The 14,675-nt window shown below is 43.9% G+C and overlaps 1 protein-coding gene across 1 annotated transcript in view; it reads right to left on the reverse strand.

Annotated features, from left to right (window-relative positions):
* The window catches only part of B4GALNT3 (beta-1,4-N-acetyl-galactosaminyltransferase 3), a 148,473-nt gene that overhangs the window by 14,137 nt on the left and 119,661 nt on the right, over window positions 1-14,675 (reverse strand). The window contains exons 13-19 of the mRNA XM_073621633.1: window positions 8,675-8,742; window positions 6,845-8,498; window positions 5,936-6,237; window positions 4,652-4,805; window positions 4,395-4,467; window positions 2,230-2,383; window positions 719-845 (exon numbers count right to left, since the gene is read on the reverse strand). Coding sequence (XP_073477734.1) covers window positions 719-845; window positions 2,230-2,383; window positions 4,395-4,467; window positions 4,652-4,805; window positions 5,936-6,237; window positions 6,845-8,498; window positions 8,675-8,742 — 2,532 coding nt within the window. The remainder of the gene's footprint in view (window positions 1-718; window positions 846-2,229; window positions 2,384-4,394; window positions 4,468-4,651; window positions 4,806-5,935; window positions 6,238-6,844; window positions 8,499-8,674; window positions 8,743-14,675) is intronic.

Here is a 14,675-nt window from a genome sequence, read left to right on the forward strand (position 1 = left end):
AGATCCATTAATCCATTCAATGAGAGCATAAGAAGTGGAGCTGTTTCATCTGGATGTGAGGAGATATTGACTTTTTTATCTTTTACACTGAGGTGTGTACAAACATGTTGAGAACCCAATAATTGGAATATTGAGCATTCCACATCTAGCTGACATTTCCTAACGCCTGGACGTGGACTGGTATGGAACTTAGAATAACTAATTATCCATCACAGGACATACCCTCCTACTAGCCACTCCTTCCCATGTACACATGTTGGCCTACCAGCCCATACAGACTGTGCTCCTGTTCTCCTGGCTCTGATGAAGAGGTTACCCTCGAAACGCATCAGCCTTTTTTAAATACCTGCCTCAACATGGGCATACCCGAATTTTAATTTTGTAGTGCCTATTTTGTTACCTGTTTTTATGCAACATAGTATTTGTATGATTCAATATTTATATGTTTGTATTCCTTATACATGATTAAACCATACATGTTTTGATGTAAGCGTCTGATCACGCGCCCTCCATCCACCTCCTAGGAAAGGAAATACCCATGGATACAATTCTTTTTTTATGATTTAGCAGAAAGAATTACAGAAACACATGCAGCAACAAATCGCCAGGATGTAGACCTGCCATTAGTGGAAGTCAACATGCTAGTGTTACAAATATTTCAGAGCCTCTCTTGTATTATCCACCCATCTCACTAGATCAGAATTTAAGGCCCCATTACCGGTCCAGGAGCTCCCAGTCTTCTCCTCCCCATCGCTCCCGAAATTCTTCTGTGTTCATCCCTCCAATACGCTCTAGGTCCGACTTGTATATTCCCAACAGTCCAAAACCATTTACCTCCCAAAAACCTGCACAGAAAATGTAAAGATATAATTTCCTGAGAACATGGAACTGCCTTTAAACTGTATGTAAATATCAGATTTGAATTTGATTTCTGTGGAGTAATAACGAAACCATACAAAGGGTAAAATTGTTAGGAAATGATCACCTAATCTCCAGAGTGCAGAGACTAATATGGCTGATTCTGTGTTCACTGTACAGCACCGTGGAATAGATCAATGCTATATAAATGTATAATAATACTGTGTGACTGCACTGGGAACATTAAAATGCAGTCTCCTCTGGTACAGACACTAATTTCAATGGCTGTCAGAACTGTATAAGTGTAACATAATAATATTGTGTGACTGCGGTAGAAACAATAAAATGTAAGAACCACTGCGGCATAAATTCACAGCACTGTGGAATATATTAGAACTACAGTATATAAATGCATAAAAATAATAATAATAGTGTGTGACTGTGGTGGAGACATTGTAGTGTAAGCGCTTCTGGTGAAGAGACTGATGTGAATGGCACAGTGTTCTCTGTACACTGCTGTGGAGTATTGTCAGAGCTACTGTATATAAACATAAAACAAAAATAGTGTGTGACTGCAGTGGAGACATTAAAGAGGAGTTTCAGACTTCTCCCCAAAAAAGTTAATAAAAGTCAGCAGCTACAAATACTATAGCTGCTGACTTTTAGTATAAGGACACTTACCTGTCCAGGGTTACAGTGATGTCCTCACCCGAAGCCGATTCTTCAATTGGCTTTGGAAGCAGGCGCCAGAATCTGAAGTAAGGGAAACAGGAAGGTTTCCGCACTGCGCCTTGTGAATGATCCCATAGATTAATGGGACCCGTGATGTCTCCCAAAAAACTGCGGGGGGGGGGGGAAGGGGGCCGAATTTCCATCTGAGATCGACGCGGCGATCTGAGCCAGAAGTGGGAGTTGGAGGGGGGGGGGGGGGGTGACGGTGCAAACACGAGGAACTTCCCCTTTTGGGTGAAGTGACTAGCTCCATACTCTCTGTATAGCACTGTGGAATGTGCAAGAGCTATATAAATGTATAATAGTATGTAACTGCGATGGGGACATTTGGAGGGCAAGCTTTTCTGGTGCAGAGACTGATGTGGTGGGTTCATAGTATTCTTCACCACACTGCAGTATGTCAGAGCTGTAAAAACACTGACAGAATTTCTACATTTCTATAATTTCCTTGCCTGCACTTTTCAAATTATATAGCAAATTTAAACTATTACCTGGAATAACGTAGAATTTACAACTTGCCAAACTGGACAAATTATTCCCCTTATCTTTCCTAAGATCATTAGGGACATCCATCGACATTTACCAGTGGTAGATATTCAGACACAACACATTCCCTGATATCGCACATTTCATCCTCACCTTCAGGCCAGGTTGGAGTTGCACCGCAGTTCAGTCTCATGATCATGGGAGCGTACACCATTTTGCTTTCGATGGTGTGTGTGCGTATTAAGTGGATGATGGATGGAGGGAAATGCATGTGAAGGTCACACAAGAAGAGGATGCTGTGTGGATTCTGAAAGAGAGAACGACAGGCTAAAATCCTGTTTTATATAATTACATTGTTTGTATTTACTAAATTTAGAAGCAAGTCTATGATCTTGTAGGACTTCTCCAAATAATCGTAAGACAGGCAAAAAGAGAATAAAAAAAAAAGCAAAGAATGCTACAGAGGAGATCGGGAAAAGTGTAGTAATTCAAACAAAAAATTGAAGGTTTTAAAAAAGGAAAAATGTAAGGATGAATGCATATATTTAAATCTGTAGCAAGAAGTTCACACAGGGATCAAGCAACCTGATATAGCATTTGTGGACAACATCTTCATGAAGGTATGGTGGCTGGCTGCTCCCGATGTCCAGCAGGGTGTTCTGGATGATTGTATATTTGACAGCACTGGGATGCCGGTGTGCAACGAGGTTTTGGCAAAAATGGTGGTGTCAGAAGTTTATGGTTATATTTTCTATCTACGGCTGGATCTTATTCATTTTTTATTATATGGATATACTAAAAACTGATTTCTTGCTAAATAAAGAATTTGTAAAAAAAATGGCCACGTCATCAGGATTAGTGTATTAAAAACTATTTAAGGAGCCTGGACTGAGTTTGGGCTCCCTAACCACATGTAACAGCACAACCCCCCCAATTACCCTTTTTTGGAAAGTAGACACTCCAAGGTGATATTTTTTTCAAATTAAGAAACTGCACAGCACTATATTGATGATATTAAAACATGGAGCCTGGTAATGGTGCACTAGGCATTACTGTGCATGTTATAAAAGGTGGGAGGAGACAGTGAAGCGTTTCATGTACAGGTATGTCACATACAGTGGCAGGATGAACATGAAGAGGTTAACAGATGTGGAGAAGGTGTGTAAAATGAGGCCTATAACACACTCGCTCAGCGCCAGATCAGTCCTATGGTTCTATATGCAGTATAAAATAAATAAATAAATAAACACTTAAGAATATTAAATCCCACAATTCTATGTGCAGCAATAAATAAATATTCAAAAGTATCAAGCAGCTGTTTAAAAAGGAAGAAATGGCATAAATGAGTAGTAAAAAAGTCCAGCAATCAAACACTGGATCATAAAATACTAAAAACAGCGCTAAAATAAAAGCCACAAAAATTGTCACAGTAAGTGGCCAGAACAAAAATAAGAGTCTTGAATGGGTATTCAGCATCCACTTCAATAGTCAGTCCTCATCATCAGCAGGATTCACTGGTAAAGGGGCACTTAGACCAGTTCCACTTGGACAGAGTTCCAGCAGACTCAAAAATGAGCAGCTGAGCTTTTATACTACTCATTTATAATATGTAGATGTACAGGATAATGGAGAAGGGTTAATATACAGTTCACATACAGAGACAGCATTTAGATATGCTGGAGAAGTGGGACAGTGAAAGGAGTACAAAACAATCTCACAGTCAGTGAAACTGTACAAATACTGTAGATTTCCAGCTGCTGCTGTTTATCCATTCATTCTCTCCCAGTTCAGAAATGACTATGATCCCTCGCCTTTTTGTTGTAAGAGGAAGGGGAATGGTCAACCATGTAAGCGATAGCATGTGATCGCTGTGATGACCAATTACAGCTGTCACAAGATATCGAACCTCTTGGATGGGCTCGGTGCAGTGTCTCAGTTAGCAGATGGAATGGCTGCATGGCACTATTGAACCAGTGGTATTTACAAATGGCACTCGGTAAATGATGAGCTACCAATCTGCTGTTTAAAATATACCGGTAACCTGGTAGAAAAAAGTGTTTTAAACAGGGATCCCGATGAAGTGGCCATATCTTATAGCTAAGAAATACATTGAGGGACTTGTTACATTTTTATATACCAAATAAATACTTACCCTTTAATGAAAAAACCTTGAGGCCTTATTTTTTCTACTTCTGCTGATTCTGGCTGACATTTTTGGAGTCAAAATCTCAAAAACCTAAATGGACCTTAGTAGTTATGATACAGTTTAATTTTCTGTTGAAAGAATCTTTAAAGGATTACTTCATTTTTTCACTCACCTTTACCAAATTAGCTCCAGCTTGAAGCCCCAAGGAACGCTCAAAATTCCCTTCCAATCTCACGTACTGGTAACTGCAGAGAGGAGAGCACAGAGCTTAGAGATGATAAGATACCATGCTGGAAGTATGAAGTTTGTATCATGCAAAACTGTATGTAACCCTTCTTCCCCGATATACTCTGCATCGAGTCTCCCATATTGTAGTTAACCCAGAGTCCCCTTTTGTCACATTTTCAGTGACCTTGCAGGTCACCTCACCTGGGAAGATGGGACTGTTTTAGAGTTGCCTCTACATCCAAGTCAGTGCTGCTGAAGTCCACAATAATAACGCTGAAGTAAGGATCCATTGTGGTGCGATGTATGGCTTCCATGTCATCTATAAACTTCTGGACCCATCGAGCCTGATTCTTTACTAGAAGAAACAGAAAAAATGTACAACCAACCCTTCCATCGAGTACCTACAGCAGCATTTAAAGTGGAACTATACACTTACAAAACTAATCAGTTTGCATAATAAATAGAAATACTGAAAGTGTATGTATAGCCAAAACATTCTTTTTAGTTTAGGATACAGCACAGAAAGGTTTAAACCTCCTGTCATTGCTTTGTTTGCTGTCTGTGTACCATTGGGGAGATTTCCTTTCACTTCCTGTCCCAAAGATGCAATTGGAAGTTCAAAGAAATCTCCCAATATAAGGGAATTCACATTTTGGACAGTTGTCCCTGGAACTGGTGTTTCTATTGAAAGATTTTGCCTAACCTCTTGTAGTAAACACTACTCTAACATTTTTTATTTCCACTTGCTTTCATTCTTGATCACAATGGTTACCAGTACACATAGAGGTGTGACAAAAGCAGCAATAAAAATTGAAATAGGGTCTAACCTTTCCCCATTCTATACAAAACTAAAAAAAATGTTTTGCCTTTAGCTTTAACCTCAAGCAGAACTAAATTGTGTCCTCAGTAGAGCTTCCTTATTTCTGGAAAATTCTGCACAGCTAACCCATTTTATTTGTGCAGATGTCGTTAAGATGGAGAGTCAAAGAGTCCCACAATGGCCTTAAAGTGGAGGTAAACCCATCGATTTCAAAATTCAAACAACAGTTAACATTCCTGGCATGCTGGAAATGCTAGCTGCCACATTGGTTGTGCTCTCAACCAAACTGTCAAACCATCCAATGGTTCGTGTCATAACAAATCACATGTGCAGCATTATGGCAGATGCAGATTAAACAGAGGCCAAGATGGCAGCTTCCTTGGCTGAAAACGATAGAATGGTTTACTTCCACTTTGAGCAAGAAACAAACTGTAACAGACTAGCAACTCCCTTAATGCAGTTCATAAACATCTAAGAACATTATGTGACCTTTGCCAAGGCATACATGTCAACTGATCAGAGCATACCACGAGTATTTATCTATTTTTAGCCATTATTAATGCACAGTAATAAAATCTGAAAGAGGTTCTAACCTTATTGTCCCCTGTCAAAAAAAAAATGTCTGACATTTAAGTCACAAAACGCATTTATGTTAACCACCTCACCTGGTACTATAACGTACACCATAGCTCGGGGATTCCAGGCCAGCCCTGTCGGCCAGCACAGTTCTGGCAGCTTCTCGCTTGCCATCAGTCTCCGACGTGGCCCCCACATCATATTCCTCATGTTTCTTTCTTGTTCCCGCTCTTCTTGGGTCAGCCCAGTCCAATTTGGGGCAAACACATACTGAGAAAATCTTAGGACACGGTTAGATCTATCAGAGAGTTCAAGTTCTAGGAAATAGCGGCTTCCTTTAACGTAGTCTAAACGTTTTTCAATGTTGATAATGCGCTGTAGTTTGTACATTCTGTCAAGAAAAAAGAAAAATGTATTTACAACTAACATGGCAACAAACCTCAAGCCTTACTATTTTCCTACTGTGGATATTTAAGTGATCCAGATGGCCAGCACTCTTTTTAAATTAAGTAGGGTTTCTAGGAGTTGGCCTTTGACTGTGCCCTTACATACCATCGGGCATTAAAAAGCATTACAACCACTAAAACCCTGCCATGTATTTTTTTTTATTCCCTGTCTTTATCCCATTGGGAAATGTGTGCCCCCATTTCCCTTTTTTTTTAGACAGAAAAGGAAATTTAAAATTAATGGAAATCCCTGATTAGCCAGTTTGCACTGGAACAGGTGTTCCCACTGGAATATGTCCCATCACTTTTTGTTCTGATAACAACTGTAAAATTTTTACAATGATCACCAGCACCGACAAAGATAGGGCTCTAATTTTATGAAAGAGTGTTGTCACTTTTTTGTAGCTGGCTTAGCTCTACAATTGTATATTTGCTTTATTTACATTTATCAATTTCCTATAGACCCATCTCTATGCTTTGCAATCCTCTCCTCCTTCTTGTACATTTTTTTCATAAAACTGATCTGGTACCCCCCCCCCCCCAAGTACTCACCCTCGATGCCACTGGTTCAGCCGTTTCATGAAAGCTCCAACTATGCTTAAGGCTTCATTCTCTTTCAGCTGTAGGTTTCCTGAAGTGTTGCACTGAAGGTCAATGTATTCTGACCTCACCACCTGAAAGTCTGTTTGACCCACATGGAAAGTCTGGTTCCAGAAAACAGGCTGTTCAAACACAAAGGGGTACTCAAGCTCTTGGTCATCGTCTTCATCTTCGTCATTATTTTCCTGGTATTGGGCTTCTCCTTCTTCCTCCTGTGGGTTTTGATTGTTGAGTTCCTGATTTCCTTCAGTTGGTCTCCCCAGATTTGGAACAGGAAGTAGCAGTCTATTTGTTTTCCATGAGGGATCTTGCTTTTCACCGTCATTTTGTTTTTGGTCACCATTATTCAATTCTGGACTTTGTTTTCTGTCACTAAGATCTGCAGCTACTCTGTGTTCTTTCGGCTTTTTGTACTTTTCTTGATTAAAGCCACCAAGAACTGGCTCACCGAGCTCTCCATCTTGTTCTCCCCCTTGGTTCTTATCCACAACTGCTTCATTGTTTTGGCTGGTTACGTTTCTATGTTCAAGGCCCAACTCCTTAGCATTAGCTACCAAAGGAGCTCCTTGTCGCTTTCTTTGACTTTCAAATCCCTGCTTGCTAACTGTGGATAAAACACGATGTCTTTTCTTGACTACTAGGAGGTCTTGCCTTTTACTTTTAATATCTTGAAACTCTTGTGTTTTATTTCTATGAAGATGTTCATTTTGAGATTCTTGCTTTAGTTGCCCATTAGAATGAGCTGTCTTGGGTCTCCTATGCCATTCCATTTTCTCCTGATCAAATTCAGGTCTTTGCTTTCTACTCACATCCTTTCCAGAGTCATGCAACTTCCCCTGATAGAGCTCAGACTCTGGAATCTTATTATCATCAATGTTTCCATTAAACTTGGGTTCTTCCTGCCTAGAACCCTGTTTGTTTGCCATACCCACTTTAAGTCCTTGGTCATCATCATTTGTAAACTGCCTACTGTTTTTTCTTTGAGATTCTTCCTTCTTAGGGTTTCCCTTGCTACTGTTTTGTGGCACCCTTTGGTAACCCTCCTTGTTAGCCAAGGTTATTTTGTTTAATAGTGGAGAATCCATCGTAGATGTCTTCCTTTGTCTTACAGGGTGTGGTATGCCTTTCAGGCCATTATTTAATGACTTTATTGCTTCTTTCTGTGTTTTTTGGTTCCTTTTTTTCAAGTTTCTCTCCTGCACATCTGAAAAGTTTTCACGCTGGTTGTAGTCATGTTTTACTTTGGCAAGATCTCGGCGTTTATGCTTATGGGGTTTTGCATCATCAGGAGTCAGGATCTTTTGGCTCTGCCTCTCTAGTTTGGGTAGCTGACTAGAATCATGATTTGAGAAAACTGAGCCTGAATAATTTTTTTTAGCTGTGTTTAAGTTGTCGTAGAAAGAAAGTGCTTTGTCCTGTACATTTTCAGATATCAGGGGCTTTAGCCGTCCTTCTTCCTCAGTCTCTGCAACAAGGAAAAGCTTCCTCTGTTTAATTATTTCATCTTCGCTCGGCTCCTGCCTGTCTTCCTGATCGCCTTTGTCCACCATCTGATAATCTGTGTCCACATACTGGAAATCAGATGGGTTATAATCATCTGACCAACCTATTTAAGAGGATAAAAAAAGTAATTGTATAATTTGCTGTACTACAAATGTACTACAAACATATTCTTTAATCTTGCCTAATAGGAATGAAAGAAAGAAGAACGGAGAGAGGAAAGAAACTGCTGGTTTGAAAAAAAAGGGATCTGTAGCCCAAATTGCTAAAAAAGGTACATACCAGGATGATTTTGGATTGATAATCTGGATTTTGGATGTTCGACCTTCATATATTTGTTATATTTCAATCTGAGGGATAATAAAGACAAGGATTACCATTCTGGAAATTAATTGATATTCCTAAAGAGCATTACAGTGTTAATAGTAAAGAAGACTGACACATTGGCTTTGCATGTGTAGCAAGTACTGCTTCAGGCTGATTGAATCCATGAGGGGTGAGCTGCCTGCTAGCAGCTGCGTGGGCTTTTTCACCCCCCTTCCTCTTTTCTCACACACAGAGACACACAGAACTGCTTGCTCTGTAGCCTCCCTATTGGAAGAGACTGTCAGCCAATCACCGGGAAACAGCAGCACAGAAGTGTGAGATATGAAGTCTACACACAAGGCAGCCTGATTGACTGTTTAAGGGACAGGACCGTAAATCCCAGGCTGCGATGCTCAGAGTCAGGAGGATTGTGGGAGAGACTATAAAAGATAGGGAGGGACTAGGTCAAAAAGCCTTGTTCCTGGATCCCATCAGGAGAGCAACCCCTCTGTTGCTGTGTCTGAGGGGGATTGCGGCCTACCAAGGGGCACACAGTCTGCAGCCCAGTCCAGAGGAACAGAACCTGCATGCTCCAGCAAGACGCTCTACAGCCGCGGGGAACATTTACGGGAGAGGCCATTTCAACATCTCAAAGACAGGGAGCCATTGTGACACATCTGCAGCCAGGAGAGTCGATCGATCGCTATGTGGAGGACTGCTGATTGCGTATAGGATTGATGAGAGAGCATTTGCCAAGGAACTTTATTGCATTCCATAAGATACCCCACCTGAATGCTGTGTACAGGCACCTATTATCTGGATTCCCCTTTAGCCATAGCATTTGACACACATCAATAGCGTGTTTGGGGGAGCCTATTTAATCTGTGTATATTGTTATTTACCCCTTTATTTGTTGCATAGTGTTACTGACTGTTTTTTTTAAACTGTTTCAACCAAGTCCTGGCTACTTACACAGGCCTTGGCTGAGTAATGTTAATCTAAACTTTATTCTACTCCAAGTAAACTTAAAGTACAGAACTGTGTTGTGTATTTTTATCAGGTTATTCTATTATCCATCTTGCTAGGTGTGCCAAAGGGGCTGGGACACTTCTTTGGGGTCGAGAGGCAGAGCAACGGACTGAACCAATAAAAAGCTCTTTCGGGGGTCTTGCTACACGTGGGGGCTCGTCCAGGATTTTCCTTTCTCTGCAATCAACTTCCCTACAAGCACCAGGATGGACCTTGCTGCTGCTATCCAGGCGCCTGCTCTGAGTCGAGTGTGGTGATCGAACTCCCAGGGGAGGCCTGGGCTGAGGAACAAATCAGGCAAGCTGTGAAGACACTATCCCCAGACAGGAAGGTGTGGGTGATCGCTGTCAAAACAGACCGCGGAACCTCCTGCACCTACGCGCTGCTAGAGTGGAAGCAAGGGGTCCCTGACCAGTTCAGAGGGACCCTGGTACAATTGGCTAACAAGACTCAGCTTTGTCTAATTCAGCTGAAAGCATCAGATACATGTCCAGCAAGTTCCAGTCAAGCTGAAGCCACAGAGGAAGAAGTCCCTTCCATGGCTCCTCTGGCCACAATTGGGCCGGAGTTCTTTGCTGCTTTAGGAGACTTTGTGTCAAAATGCCAGAAAGTCACTTCAACATACTCTGGAACTGGGTATCTGAAGCTCAGGGCTTTCTCTGGAAGACAACCCATGCCCACAGGGGAGGACAACTTTGAAGAGTGGCTGGACCAGGCCACACAAGCCTTGGATGAATGGGACATTCCTGAGACCCACAAGAAACAGAGAATCACAGAGAGCTTAAAAGGGCATGCCTCAGAAGCCATCTGCAATTTTAAGCTCAGCAAGTGACATTGTGTTGCCCAGAACTACCTGAACATTCTGCAGGATGTGTTTGGGTACACAGAGAAAGTTTCCGATCTTATCTACCAGTTGGAGCACACTTACCAAAATAAAGGGGAGAAGCTGTCGGAGTACATGAAACATTTGGACAAGATTATACACCAGATCTTGCTGAAGAAGGGTCTAGATCCCCGGAAGGTGGATGAAGTCTGAGCCCAGCAAGTCTTGAGGGGTGCCCAGCCTTTGGACTCCATCACCCTCCTGTTGAGAACCCTGCAAGATGGTGGCATCTTGAAGTATCTGGACCTGATCCGGATTGTGCGAGAAGAGGAGGCAATACTGGAAAACAAAAAAAAAGTCAGAGGCCAGAATCTGTTGTTGGAGTCAGGGTGGACAGTGCAGCTGATGGCGACCCCCAGGTTGAGCTCCTTAAGACTCAAGTGTCACAGCTGATAGAGATGATGGCCCTGTTGACCAACAAGCCCATTGTTCTACCCAGTGATGAAGTTTCAGTGCCCAAGGAGTCTTTAAGCTCTACTGTTGCTCAGGTGAAGAGGCTAGCAAACCAAGGGATCTGCTTCAACTGCGGAGGAGTTGGCCATCATCGACGAGTATGCCCAAGCCCAATGAAGCCTGAAACACAATACCGAAAGCCAGCGGGAAACTCCAGAGGGCCCCCCGGTGAAGGAGTCAACCGGGTGCCCATCTACATTAGCTAGCTCCAGAAAAACCAAAGACACAAGGAGACCGCAGTGGGAGTCCAAACCCTTGCAGGGGGCCCCCGTTGTTACCTCCGAGTGACCCAGTGTCCCACTTCCTTTGACCCATGCTACCTGGCATCGGATAGTCGATGCACACCAGACCCCCAGAACTCAACAGAGACTCAGGCCAGATCAGAATTTCCACAAGAAAGGAGTGCGGATACAAGCCACCGAACAGGCCAAACCTGCCACTTCACACAAATTCCCTGCCAAGCTAGTGGGACCCTCTCCGGTTGTCTCCATCCAAGTGGAGGGAATCTACACTAAGGCCCTCCTGGATACTGGAGCTAAAGTGACTCTCCTCTACAGAGACTTCTATGACAGGCACCTCAAACACCTGCCATTACAGAAGTTAGAAGAGCTAGAGATATGGGGCATTGGGACTCAGAACTTCCCTTATGATGGCTATCTACCAGTCAAGCTGACCTTCGATCCCTCCGTAGCTGGGAAAGCTGAGACCTTTGACACTTTGGTAGTGGTCTGTCCTCGCCCACCAGGGGCTAGTAAAAGCATTCTTATCGTAGGGACCAATACTGATCTTGTCAGAAGACTGTTGACACCTCTTGTCCAAGAGCAGGACACTTCAACTACAAGTGTGCACCCAATGTTGAGACAAGCCTATCAGTGCCTGGTGCAAGAACAGAAGGCCCCAGATGAAGGAGTGGGAAAGATTTGGCGTTTGGACTGGAGTGAGAAGGTGTTACAGCCTGGTGAAGTGACCTGTTTTACGGGCATCTGTAAAGCGGAACTGGAAACAACCAGGCCCTTTTGTTGTCCTTGAAGCAGACAGAAAGAAGAAATGGGAGTAGAGATGATTCCCGAAATGATTTCAACCAAAGCATTGCAAAGAAGCCACAGGAGGATCTCGGTCAGTGTCTGCAACATAACTCGGATGTTGCTGGGACAAGTAAATCCAGCTACCCCAGTCTCACCATCTGATTTGGTGGGGGGGGGGGGGGAAGAATGGGATCTCCATCGAGGAGTTCTATCCATAGAACACTCCTCTCTCACCTGAATGGAAAGAAAGAGCCAAGACTCAGCTCTTGAGATGGCAGGCTGAATTCTCAAAGAGTGAATTCGATGTGGGGTGTGCAAAGAGCGCCCAACACCGGATCCGTCTGCAAGAAGACAAGCTGTTCAGAGAGAGAGTATGACAGATTCCTTTAGGGGACTTGGAAGACCTGCGTGAACAATTGGCAGTATTGAAGAGAGCAGGTATCATCCGAGAGTCCCGAGGTCCATACACTTCCATGATAGTGGTGGTATGGAAAAAGAATGGGTCACTAAGGCTTTGTATCGACTACAGAGCGCTGAATAGGAGGACCATTCCCAACCAGTACACCACCCCACGGATAGAAGACGCTTTGCAGAGCCTGTCAGGGGCCAAGTGGTTCAGCGTACTGGACCTGAAGAGGGGTACTATCAAATCCCCATGCATCCTGAGGATATGGAGAAGACCGCCTTTATTACCCCGGTGGGGAGTTTGATCGTATGCCTCAGGGTTTGTCCGGTGCACCAGCCACTTTCCAAAGGCTCGTGGAGAAGACCCTGGGGGACATGAACCTGATAGAGGAGTTGGTGTATTTAGCTGACATCATCATCTTTGGGAAGACCTTAGAAGAGCATGTAGAGCGTCTGGAGAAGGTCCTGAAAAGACTATGATGAGTGGTTGAAGCTGTCCCTGGAGAAGTGCCAGATTTATCAACCATCGGTCAACTACCTTGGTCATATCATGTCTGCCGACGGAGTGGCCACTGGCCACCAGAAGCTGGAAGCTGGAAGCCATCACCTCCTGGCCGAAACCCACTAGTGTGGCTGAACTCAGGTAATTTCTGGGATTCTGCTCCTATTACAGAAGATTCATTGAGGGATTCGCTTAGATAGCCCGCCCACTCAATGAGCTACTGAAAAATGGGGAGGAAGACAATGACCCAACGAAGCCGGTCAGACCAGTTGGAGGGCCCAGAAAACCCAGAAAGTCCATTCAGGAACAGTGGACTGCCCAATGTGAAGAGGCCTTTAGGCAGCTGAAATGGAGCCTAACAACTGCTCCAGTCCTGGCCTATGTAGATACAACCAAGCCATATAAACTACACGTTGACGCCAGTTGAGATGGGTTAGGCGGGGTGCTATATCAAGAACACGACCGACACTTGCTGCCAGTTGCTTATGTGAGTCGGAGCTTGACACCCGCCGAGAAGAACTACCCCACACACAAACTTGAGTTTCTGGCCTTGAAGTGGGCAGTAATGGATATCTAAACGGAGCGGAGTTCATGATTAAGACCGACAATAATCCTCTCACCTACATCCTCACCACTGCCACAGGTCACGGATGGTTGGCTGCCCTATTGGGGTTTACTTTCAGCCTAAAGGATCGACCGGGGGTCGGGAACAAAGACGCAGATACTTTGTCAAGAAGGCCCCATTGCTCCTGTGATCCTCCAGAAGAATGGGCCCAGCTGACACCTGAAGGGGTACGAACCTTGTGTCAAGGAGCAGAACACCAAGCTGGAGGAGGATCCAGGGCCAAAGACATTGGAGAATCAGCTATTGGTGTCCCCAAATGTTATTGCAATGTCACCTAAATCGGGGATGAAGGTCTGCCAAAACTTTCTAAGAAGGACTTGCGAAGGGACCAGTTGGAAGATCCTCTCTGTAGCTTGGCACTGAAGGCCTTGGAGAACCAATGCCCTGACATGCTCCTCACTGACTCCCCGAAGGAGGCCCATCTCCTGCACCGAGAGTGGGATCGATTGCAGCTGCATCAAGGGGTGGTCTACCGAAGGGGCCCCTCTGATGAGCTTGAAGAAAAACACTGGGAGAAAATATTAACCTTTCTTTATGACAACCATGGCCACCTAGGGCCCGAGAGGACTTTCCACCTGGTGAGGGACCAATTCTACTGGCCCTGCATGCAGGCTGAAGCCGAGGGCTGTTGCCACTCCTGCATCAGATGTATCCAAAGGAAAACTTTGCCTCACCGAGCTGCCCCAATGGGCCATCTTCAGAGTCAGGGACTCATGAAGCTGGTGTGCATTGACTTTCTGTGCTTGGAGCCTGATCTGATTGGACAGGGAAATATCCTGGTAGTGACTGACCACTTTACTAGGCATGCCCAGGCATTTCCCACAAAGGATCAACAAGCATCCACGGTGGCCAAGATCTTAGTGCACTATGGCCTGCCCCAACGTATCCACTCTGATCAAGGGAGAGATTTCGAAAGCAGCCTCATCAAGAGTCTTTTAGACTTGTTAGGCATTAAGAAGTCCAGAACCACCCCATACCATCCTCAAGGAGATCCTCAGCCAGAGAGGTTTAACTGAACCCTCCTAGATATGCTTGGGACCTTGAATTCAGAGAAA

This window comes from Aquarana catesbeiana, linkage group LG03 (genome assembly GCF_042186555.1).
Source record: "Aquarana catesbeiana isolate 2022-GZ linkage group LG03, ASM4218655v1, whole genome shotgun sequence".
NCBI lineage: Eukaryota > Metazoa > Chordata > Amphibia > Anura > Ranidae > Aquarana > Aquarana catesbeiana.